This window comes from Coenobita brevimanus, unplaced genomic scaffold, assembly GCF_032717465.1.
Source record: "Coenobita brevimanus isolate Jiangsu-jjx unplaced genomic scaffold, ASM3271746v2 jjx.HiC_scaffold_2577, whole genome shotgun sequence".
NCBI lineage: Eukaryota > Metazoa > Arthropoda > Malacostraca > Decapoda > Coenobitidae > Coenobita > Coenobita brevimanus.
Genome location: NW_027643519.1, coordinates 202,978 through 215,206, shown reverse-complemented (window position 1 = coordinate 215,206; position 12,229 = coordinate 202,978). Strand labels below are relative to the sequence as shown.

At 40.1% G+C, this 12,229-nt stretch overlaps 1 protein-coding gene across 1 annotated transcript in view; it reads right to left on the bottom strand.

Annotated features, from left to right (window-relative positions):
- Positions 1 to 3,877: 3,877 nt before the first annotated feature.
- LOC145389876 (intermembrane lipid transfer protein VPS13D-like) overlaps positions 3,878 to 12,229 on the bottom strand; it is a gene marked incomplete at its 3' end in the record, with an annotated part of 111,456 nt that continues 103,104 nt past the window's right edge. The window contains 5 exon segments of the mRNA XM_080265003.1: positions 3,878 to 4,002; positions 6,239 to 6,344; positions 8,802 to 9,060; positions 9,826 to 9,992; positions 10,868 to 11,349. Of these exon segments, the coding sequence (XP_080121129.1) occupies positions 3,878 to 4,002; positions 6,239 to 6,344; positions 8,802 to 9,060; positions 9,826 to 9,992; positions 10,868 to 11,349 (1,139 nt within the window).

The following is a 12,229-nucleotide window of genomic DNA, read 5'->3' as shown; positions in this document are numbered from 1 at the left end:
TTGAGAAATGGAGATGTGACCATATTTGAGTATAGCTCATTTCCTGTATATCACAACTAGATAAATCTATCTATCTATCCATTGCCAGATGCTGCTAATCCTATAAGGGGTGTAATATTTGACTTTGAGTTATTTGTATTATAGGAAGGGGCACTAACCCTCCACCAACCCATCACTTGTTGACATGTAGTGTGCATGTATGGTTTGAATATTATATGGTTACCACCCAGCGCTGCTAATGGTTTCTTTGACTTACAGGAAACCATTTGGCTTGTCACTCAATGTAAAGCCACCTGTAAAGGAAAAAAAGTCATAAGAAGTGACAGGAAAGATGGGAGAAATAGGAAAAGAGGAGAGCAGGCACAGAAAAAGAATGACAAAGGCTAAGGAAGAAGTAGGTAGTAATATACTGGAGTGAGTGGATGATGGTCACCACCATCTACCACTAACTACAACTAGATAAATATATATACACATGCACACACACACACACACACACACACACACATACATGTTCCCCCAATATCTCTGTCCTTTGGGAAAAAGTGATCACGTGGTCATTGAGTTTTACATGTTAATAGGAAACGTCGAGCCAAGAGACTTAGCTTCGATAGAGAAAAAGATACAACTTTGGGAAAGCAAATTTTACAAGATTGGAGAAACTTTTTTGAAAATGCAGATTGGAGAAAATTCAGAGAAACAAGAGAGATACAGAGGAAGTTGGATATCTTTCTAGACCTCTATAATTTGGGAGTGGAAAAATTTGTACCAAGAGTAAAGAGGGAAAGAAAACAGGAAAAAGGAGTGGTTTAATAGAAGGTGTATGATAGCAAAAAGAGAGAGAGATAAGGCGTGGAACAATTGGAGAAAGAGAGGTAAACGACAGAACAAAGGAAGAATATAAAAGAACAAGAAATGAATACACAAGAATACGTAGAGAAGAAGAAAGGAATTTTGAAAGGTATAATTGACAAATGCAAGGATGAACCCAAACTGTTTTATAGATTTGTTAATGGCAAACTGAAACAAAAGGAAGGAATCACCAAGCTGAAAGTAGAAGGAGAGGTCTTTAAGGATGCGGCAATGCAAGCAGAAATAATGAACAAACGTTTCCAGTCAGTTTTCACTAAAGAAAAGGAGCTTGTGGAAGGGGAGGGTGTGATTAGAAATGTTCCGGTGATGAAAGATATAAAAGTGGAGGTACAGGAAGTGTATAAATTACTGGAAACTCAAGATGTAAGGAAAGCCCCAGGACCTGATGGAATTTCTAATTGGGTACTGAAGGAATGCAGAGAACAACTGGCGGATAAAATTCACAGCTTAATTGTATACTCACTGGAAGAGTGCAAAGTGCAAAAAGAATGGAAGAGGGCAAATGTGGTACCAATTTACAAGGGAGGAAACAGGGAAGAACCCCTGAATTATAGACCAGTGTCTCTAACCAGCATGGTCGCAAAATTGTGTGAGAGAATTCTGAAAGACAGATGGATAAAATATCTGGAAGAGATGAATATTTTGGCTGAATGTCAGTTTGGATTCAGAAGTGGAAGGTCATGTGTTTCTAACTTGTTGAGCTTTTACTCAAGAGCGATTGATGTGGTACAGGAGAGAGATGGTTGGGTGGATTGTGTGTACTTAGACTTAGAGAAGGCCTTTGACAAGGTACCTCATAAGAGACTAATGTGGAAACTAGAATATATAGGAGGACTAAAGGGGAAACTTCTGGAATGGATGAGAGACTTTTTGAGAGACAGACAAATGAGGACAGTAATAAAGGAAAAGATGTCTGGATGGAGGGAAGTAACAAGTGGAGTCCCTCAAGGCTCAGTGCTGGCGCCAGTAATGTTCCTGATTTACGTAAATGATATGGTAGATGGAGTGAACAGTTATGCAAGTCTGTTTGCTGATGATGTAAAGATCTTGAGGAAGATAGAGGTTGAGGAGGATTGTAAAATACTGCAGGAGGATTTGGATAGGATACACAATTGGAGCCGGACGTGGGAAATGAAATTTAATGTAAAGAAATGTAAAATATTGGAAATGGGTAAAAGTACCAGGAGACCATCACTGAATTATTTTGGGTAATGAATTAATCACAAAAAGGAGAGAAGAGAAAGATTTGGGAGTGCTGGTCCAAAGATAGTTTGTCACCAGAAAAGCACATTAACAAGATAGTTGGAGAGACTTATAAACTCTTGACTAACATAAGAGTAGCATTTCATTATATGGATGAGGGAAATGATGAAAAAATTGATAGTGGCCATGATCCGCCCCAGGTTAGAATATGCAGCGGTAGTGTGGTGCCCACACAAAAAGAAAGATATAAACAAGATTGAGAGAATACAAAGAACAGCAAACCAAGATGGTTCCCAAGTCTGACAGACCTGTCATACAGAGAGAGACTGGAAAAACTGGATTTGCCTTCGTTAGAGGAAAGGAGAAAGAGGGGAGACATGATTGCGGTGTTCAGGACCATGGTGGGAGCAGATAAAATTGACAAAGAAGATCTGTTTGTATGGGATAAGAGAGCAACAAGAGGACATGGAATGAAATTGAAAAGTCAAGCTGCTTGAAGGATATCAAGAAATATAGCTTTCCTTACAGAAGTATAGACTTATGGAATAGCCTGGACAAAGAGATCGTCCAGTCTAAAAACTTAAACGAGTTTAAAGTTAAATTCGACTTATTGAGAAACAGCGACGGAAACCCACGAGCATAGTACATTCCGTGTATATCACAATTAGGTATATTAGGTAAATACTTAAATATTTGGAACGACTTAGACAAAGAGGTGGTGCATGAGAAAAACATTCATGTGTGTAAAGGTAGACTTGATAAATGTGGATATGGAGACAGGACAACACGAGCATTGCTCAATTCCTGTATACTACAAATAGGTAAATACAAATAGGTAAATACATCTAATACTTATGCTCATAGTGATCCTTTTGTCAATTTCTGAAAGATAAATGCAGTAATCCCTCGATTACCCAATGTAACAGAGCCTGTCCGGGTAATGGCTCCATCTGGATAATGGACTTCTCCCCCCGCCCCCATTCGTACAAAACCTAATTTCAAGAGGCAATGTAAAAGGCCACTACAGTACATCGTACAACATTTGTTCCTGTTGTTTAACACTAATCTGTCCGGTCAAGCAGACCTATAAACCACAGCCAAGCAATTACCATGGTCAAGCAGACAGATCAACCACAGACAAGCAATCACCACTTCAGGGCCATACCCTGCAGTGACATGAAAACATGAAAAAAAAAAAAAGGTTACACAAGAAAAATACAGTGGGCACACAAAACATAATGGTATAAATGGAATAAAATCATGGTACGGTACAGTAAACTAAAATAAAATCAAAGTCAACACTCACGATTCGAACATCCCACATCAATCTTACCCAGGATCTCCTGCTTCTAAATAATCGGCACTACCCTCTTCCTTTTCCCTGGTGTTGGGACAATCTTATTACACCCTAGCAAGAGGCATGCAAGGAATAGCAAGGCCCGAAGGAGGTAGGGAACAACCACAAATATCACCACGTGCACTGCCATAACAACTGTCTGAGGGGAGCTGCTTACTATACTGTAGCCAGGTAGGAACTGGGAATGACTGAAAGGGTCTCTAGCAGACACTGGATGAACTACCCAGCCAGACAGGGCTATTCCACCGGGCTATTCCTGCTCGGCTGGGAGCAAAAATGTTTGTATGGCCATAATTTCCACCTGGACACATGCATTTTGTCCAGACACTATAAAAAAAAAAGTTTGAATACTGGTTTTGCACAGCCAGATCACAGCGTCCTGGTAATGGATTGTCTGGATAATAGCTGTCTGGATAAGCCAGAGATTACTGTATCGGCACCAACCTTGAACGAATGGATTATCTGGCGTGGTGTAGATAAAGTCCAACACCTCCATCCACCAGTCTAGGATGCCCATCAGACGCATATTGTTTAACAGGATGGTGAAGCGCGTCACATTCTTGGTAGATCTGTACAATATAAGGAATGGCTGACTGAATGCAGAAAATAAATGTAGTGATAAAACAGTAACAACAGAGGTAACCAAAAAAACAGGAACTGCTTAATCATGGAACACTCACTGGCCACTAAGTTAGGAAATCTCAGATCCAACTTCATGGGGAAAAAAAACAAATCTTTACCATCCTAAATAAAAATCAATGAACGGAAGTTTTCATATTTAGTAACACAAGTAAAATGTACTCACTGAATTACAAAAAAGGCTAACAGTGCAATATGTTCAATTAATCATAATTTCCTCACTCATATCTAAATGCTAAGGGCAACTGAGAGTAATCCCTATCTATATTTTCCTACAAGCAGCCAATGCAAGATGACTGGTGAGCTGTATTCTTTTCACTCACACGTTGCCTAAAACTGTCATCTCTTAATCTTCACTGCTGAGTTGCAGCAAGAATGTAACACTGGAATACGATGCCAGTCACAAAAAGGTGCTAAGGAAAGAATGTACAGCTGTGGTATTGTCTTTTTCTGCCACTGAGCTATGTGAAATAAGCTGAAAAAGGATGAAAATCTGGTCTAAGTTAATGTGAAAAGAGTATAGCACTGTAACTGCCATACTGTTATTGTATGGTTACAGCAGGAAACCATTTACTATGCTGGGTGGTAACCATTTACCAAAACTATGGTGCCTGGTGGTTTAGCGGGTAATTAAGGAGCTCCAGACGGATTGAGCCTGTGTAGGTTTATATCCATGGGGTGGATGGGGTTTATTGCTCACATAATGCCACTCAGGGATGAGTGAGGCAGGTCACTCTCATCTTATATGTCAGGATCAACTTGCCTAGCCCAGGGCTACTATGCTCCTCATGGGGCAACACAGGATTAGGTGATGATGTGGATGTTGATATTCTTACTTGTAAGTACAGTACACATGTGCTGAATTTGTTCATTTTACATATTTCTTGTTTTGCATAAGCACTTCAACAACATATGAAGTGTTCTTGTGGTGAATATATGGAAGTAAAACCTTCCCTTTCCTTCACACTAATTCCCTCGTGTGAGGTGCTAATCCTGGGTCGTATCGAATTTTGCCTATACACACAAAGCAGTACCCTTATCTGGTAAGAGACTAAAAACTGCATCTTTTGCCTCTTTAGACACACACTACACCGTTAAAACTACAAATCCAATGCCATACTTGCATAAACACAATATACACCGAAAATAGTTTTAAAAATTCATACAGTACTGTACTTTTTAAAAATAAAACTTCTATATTATGTACTGATTTTGTTCACATGACATATTTTTTGTGATTCCAAACAATTTCAGCAACAGTGAACTTTTTTTTTTTTTTAATATGTATATTTCTTCATACACTGAGGTGGTTTGGACATGTGGAGAGAATGGAGAATGAAAGACTGACTAAGAGGGTGTATGTAGGTGAGGTGGAGGGAGGGAGAGGGAGGGGTAGACCGAGGATGAGGTGGAGGGATGGAGTTGAGAGGTATATGAGGGAGGGGGGGTGAGTTGGGGGGAGGGGAGTCAAATGGTGGGTGACAGAGTGACTTGGAGGCGTTTTGTCTGTGGCCACCCTTTGCGGGATTAGGGCGTCGGGCTATAGATAGATAGATAGATATTTCTTCATTCAGTGCAACTATTAAGTTTTCACCAGCATGTCCACAGTCATTTTGTGATTTTTTCCACGATTCATTATGAATCACAGGAGGGGTTTAGGAAGCTAAAAATTACACTGGCAGGTGCACCATATGATTCCCTTCATGTTGGTAAAGGAAAAAATTTGATTTATGAAACTTGAAAAAATGGTCCTGGTGCTGACCAGGGGGGTGCATCAATTTCCAAAGGCATGGCCATGGAAGGGTTAAGCTCCTCCCAGTGATGATGAATGATGGATTATGATGATGATGATGGTGACTATGATGATGATGATGATGATGATGATGATGATGATGATGATGATGATGATGATGATGATGATTGATGATGATGATTATGATGATTGATGATGATGATGATGATGATGATGATGACTGATGATGCTGGATGACAACAACGATGACAAAAATGTCCGGATTCTTTCCATTCTTTGTCATGATGTGATACTGGGTTAGGATTAATATAAACTGTCATTTCTCCCATCCCTCTGTAAAGATGTGATACTGGGTTAGGATAAAAATACACTGTCAAATACTCACCATAACACATGAACTGACAGTGACGTACCTGTAATGAACTTCTGCCTGTAAGCGGCTCTTGTTCTTAGCACTCTTTATAGGGGTTGGCTGCAGGATGTCTGTGAATACGTTGGACCGCTTGTTGGCGGCAAAGTCTACCAAACACAAACAAACATTACATTATTAAAACAGAAAAATGCTGGTACAGACAGCATTATAATTGATGTAGTAAGCATTATTTCTGGCACCATTTTAGTTATGATACACACATTAGCTTAAGAATTGCTAAAATTATATATAAATATACAAGTTCATATATACATACATATATATATAAACATATGCAGAAACTTCACTTCACCGTGAAGACATGTATGCAAAATAAACACAGGAGAAATGAAAGGAGAGACGGTGAGTACTTTCATATATTACATCATCAGACAGAGTGATACAGAAACGTAAAGGGCAGAGGTCTTTCGTGCACACTCACAGCAGGGTGTGGCACATAGAACAAAGGATGACCTGAATTAAAACTGATTGATCTATCTATCTATATACCTAGGCTGCTTCCCCCAAGGAAAGGGAGGTAGCCGAGACAGGACGACACACTCCCCATTTACTCATCCATTCAAACACAATCATTTGCATCTTAGCCCCAAAAGGGAGAACGGACAGATCCTCACCGCACCACACCGCACAAGGATCAACTGCGCAATGCAATCAGTGACATCCGCAGCAGGGCCCAACAGCAGAGCTGGTTTACCCCTGCCACATCATAACAGACCCATCCCCTTACCCACACCTGACCTGAAAGCTGATCAGTCCAAATGCGGGAGAATATCCCCTCTTACTCATTCACAATTTCTCTCTATTTATTTCTGTCACACACAGCCACTCTTCCTTGCTCAACAGACATCCCTCTCACATCCAGCACTCTCTTCACACTGTCCATCCATCCTATTCGTGGTCTTCCTCTCAGCCTTACACCTCTCACATCAGATCCAGTTATCTTTTTCACCAATCGCTTATTATCCATTCTCTCCATATGCCCAAACCATCGCAACACCCTCTGCTCAACTCTACCAGCCATCTCCCGAACAACTCCAGTTCTCCTTCGCACTTCATCATTTCGCACTCGATCCATACGCGTCACTCCACACATACTCCTCAGACACCTCATCTCCATTACATTCAAACTTTTCCTCTCTGCTACACCCATATTCCATGTTTCAGCCCCATATAACGCAGTCAGTACCACAACACCCTCATACAGCCTTCTCTTTACATCCATTCTAAGCGAACGACATCTAAACACTTTTTTCACTCCTCCCAGCACCTTTCCTACTTCATTTATTCTAAACTTCACTTCTGCATCTATTCTTCCATCCACAGCAACATGTGACCCTAGATATTTAAAACACTCTACCTCCTCAAGCAACTCGCCATTCAAAACTATATTCATCCCCCTACCATCTACCAACCTCATACACTTCATCACTTTACTCTTGTTCTCATTTACTTTCAATTTCCTCCTTTCACACACCCTTCCAAACTCCTCTACTGATTGATACAAAGAACAATAGGTACCTGACTTTATACCTTAGTGATGCACCTGACAAAAGGGGTAAATACTACGACACTTATGCATACGTTAAACCAACGGTATTTACCCCATTTGTCAGGTGCATCCCTAAGGTATTAAGTCAGGTACCTACAGTTCTCTGTATCGATCAGTTTTATTTCATCGTAATGGATGCCACACATGCTTGTTTTTGTGAATAAACAGCAGAAAAAAATGCAATACCTCGCCACTAGACCACATGGGAATTTACAGTGGTGTGCAGTGTTAAGAAATTAGAATTTAGAGTGCAAAGGATTAAGTATGGAGTGCAAACTGGTGGTTGAAACTGGCGTGGCGCAATTAAGAACAGAATGTACAGTGTTAAACAATTATAACTCACAGTGCGAAGAATTAAGTGTAAAACAACACTGGATTACTGTATGTGCTTCAAGAGCAATTTCACCACTGCCACAGCCTTAGAGGAGGCGGCCACCGACGTTCTGTAAGTACCCTGTTCACTGCTAAATATTTTCCATACTCACTTATAATTCCTCATTCTCTGGTTCCTTTTCATTTATTTCATGCTTTATATCCATTATTGGCGTGAATAGGGTCTTAAATAGGTTTAAGTAGGTGTTATGCTTGTCCGGTAGGGAGTTATTTAGGTGGCTTTCAAAGTTAGGCTGGGTTAGGGTCCATAAATACCAGTCCAGCAGGCAGGGGCCCACTTTCCGGACAAACCCACCTCCCGGCCATGCCTTTGGCTCTATTACATCGGATAGTGGAGGGATTACTGTATATATATATATATATATATATATATATATATATATATATATATAAAATGCTAAAAATATAATAAGAATAAATAAATAAAAACTTCAGTTTACTAGAGAGATGTAAGTGTCTAAGGTGAAGAAATGTTGGGTGTTCATCTGATATATTCTGCAATACCTATCTATCAACCATTTCTGATATTAAATATAACTAATTCTAAACTAATGTACTGTACTCAATGCTGAGAGACTGCTTAAAGCAGAAGATAATTTACCTTTGAACCTGGTGTCACTGATAAGTATTTCCTGTGAGACCAAATCCACATCTTTGGACTCATCAGAGAAGCTTTCAAAGGTCAGTCTAGAGCTGATGAAGTTGACACAAGCCAGTGGGTTTGAGGCAGCTGTGTCCACTGAGCCTGTATCCTCACCCTCACCACCATCCCTTTGTAAGCTATTCAGTTCAAGAGTCACGTTGTCCAGATTGAGGATGAGAGTGAAGCTCGTCCACACAGAGATGCCCAACGGTGAAGACTGTGGGAAAGAAAAAACATCATCAACCAGACCTCTTTTTCCACCTTAGGTAGGGTCCAATAATCATGACAAAATGAGAAACTAACCAAAGTCTGAGCTGAAAAAAAAAAAAAGCATAATTAGGGCCTACACACACACACACACACACACACACACACACAAATCATGATGCCTGTACACTCAAACTTGCATAAATCATCTCCTTTACTACCTGAGTTTCACTAACACAGAACATTACACTTCACACATACACAGCATAACAACATTCTCCTGATGTTAAGGAAAATTCCCTGTAATGTCAAAAGAAGTACTAGTTCCCTAAATTACTTACAGTCCACTCCTAACCTTAGCAATGAAGTTAGTTTCAGTCCCTCAAACATGAATCATATCATCCAGAAAACAAAATTTCTTTTACTTACTTCAAATGTGCAGGTGGCCACACATGAACTTGGTACAGTGTCTGTGAGAGTCAGAGGTCTAGTTACAATTTCAGACATTCATGCATCAATTATTTAGTCATCTCAGCAGGTACTGATTCACGTCAGTGCCACCAACAAACATATGATTGTGTCAGCATTGTCAAATGTATCAAATGCTAAACCTCTGTTACACACTGATGCCGTCCCAGGGTGATATGTAGCCACTTATACATCTGCAAAGTCTATTTTAGCACATGTAGCCCTTCCTTTATGTCCACCCTTATACACAGAGGAAACAATGTCGAATGATCACTTAAAAAAATACAGTATGAAGTGAGGCACTGACCTGTTGTGTGTGCTGAGAATGAGGCTGGTAGAGGTAAGCTGGTGGTGGTGGTGGTGGTAGTGGCTCCCCAAGGTTAAAGGCCAGTAAACCGCGGATCAGCCGGTAATCTGCTGTGGTGATGCTGGCATGTACCTTGGTGACGGTTCCATGCACACTCAGATCCGGGACTAAAACAAAAATATGAACCAAATTTTAGCATTACCATCATCAACAACATTACTGACATAAATAGCATCACCATTCCTCATTCCTCCTCCTCCTCCTACTGAAGATCATGATCATCATCATCCAAATCCTGTTCCCCATATTCATAAGGGGTGAGGAGCTCCAGTGTCATTTAACCTACAACGTTACGCATTCAGACTTTACTGGTACCAGGCATTAACAAGTTACATGACCACATTGCATGTATGAGTATGCAACACAGTAACATCGTCTCTACTCTTGGAAGCAGCTGACAAATGCTAGTGGGGTAAAGCCATTTCACTGGCTGCTATGTGCAACCTCATGCATCATTCAACTATGCCTTTTTATACCATGTCAATCCTCTTTGCTTTTTTAAAATTCCATACTATTAAACACAAATAACCTATCTTTCAACTCTTTTCTTTTAAAAATTCCACACTATAAAACACAAATAATCTGTCTACCAACTCTCTTATCTTTTCAAAATTTCACACCATAACATACCTGATCTAACTCTTACCCAATCTTTTATTGTCCCACATGGAAGGCATGTATAGAGGTCTGAGGCTAGCCTGCATAGTCCACACATTTAAGGCAAGAAATTATGCCCTTTTCACCCAAACTTGGCCCAAATTTTTGTCCTTGTCTAGCCTATTTCATTTAGCTAAATGATAGAAAGATAATGCTACAGCTCTGCATTCTTTCCACAGCAGTTCTTTGTGACTGGAATAATTTTTTTGTGTTAATCTATTCCTACAATTCAGCATTCAAGATGGGGATGGAAATTTTAGGCCAAGTCAAAGTAAAAGGGGTATAAATGCTCTCCACTGAAACCCAATACAGAAGGTAAACTGACCTGCATGACTCATTGCTACGTCAAGGTTCCTCTCCACCTGCAGCCTGAGAGCACACTTATCCTGCAGGAGCGATGGGCCTTGTCGCACCACCCGGAATGCGCCAAACAGCCACTCCACACCACCATTCTTCTCACCTTCTGAGCTCATCCAACTCTGTTTTCTTTTACTTCTTTCATCGTATTTCTTTCCCACACTTCCTGAGTCCTTCTGGCCTTTCCTTTCAACATCACTCTTTCCTTCCCTCCCTCTTCCTCCCCTGTGTCCTTTCTCTCTCCAGTCTACCTTATCCTGTGTTTCTCTGGCACTTGTGTAAATATCCATATTGACTAAGTTTATATTCATCACATCCAACAAACACTTGTGAGGTTTAGCTTCATCTGACACTTTCCTTGGGTCAGATTCAGCATCAGAGTCACTCAGGTATGGACTGGATCCAACATCACGGTTTTGGCTGTGTGATCGTGACCTGGCATCCTGAGACCTATGAAGGTACAAAATATTACAATGCAGTATTGCAGGGAATTATCTATACTGTTACTGATATTAAAGTTACAGAGAAAGGAAATAATCCTGTCTCACACTAACATCCGTGAGATGTAGAAGCTTGATGTTAGACACCATAGTTCTCAAAATATAGTGTAACATAAGCCAAGGCAAACACCCTCAACTTCTGGTGGAATTGTATTACTGTATTTATAAAAAAAAAAAAAAAAAAAAAAAAAAAAAAAAAAAAAAAAAGCCTCCTGGCACCTGTTGGAGGTTTAAATTAACAAAATCTGCACCTTGACTGGTGCTGGACACCTGTACACCACCTGGTGTTTAGCTTGTGCTTGTTTCATGTAATTTAACTAGAGTTGTACTGTTTTGTTATTTTAAGTTCTGGAAAAAGATATCAGCATCACTGTCTAAACTTTACCTCCCAACTTAAATATAAGTAGAGTGGCAAGGAACTGGAAATAGCACTTGGAGAGTTACCAACCAATGAAACAGACTACACATTCATTCATTCAACAGTCATCATCATCACTGTCATTATCCTGACCTTCTCCCACCAAAAGATGGAGTGAAGAAGGGTCCAGAAAACAAGACAAAAGAAAGCACATAAGAGGGAGATGTATCACCTACATGCCTTGTGAAAGGAGCCAGAAATACCATACAAATCCCAGGATCATGTCTCTGCTTCACATGTCTTACCATCTGCATTGAGCTACTGGGGAAAGTTTTTTTTTCTTAAAAGATGTGCTTCACATACACTCTTCAGATAGAGTCTATCAGTCAGTTATCAGTTTTAAAAAGAAGTGGCAAAGCTTTACCATATGCCCCTCCATACAACCACTTTGATTATCATTCAAGCCTTCAAA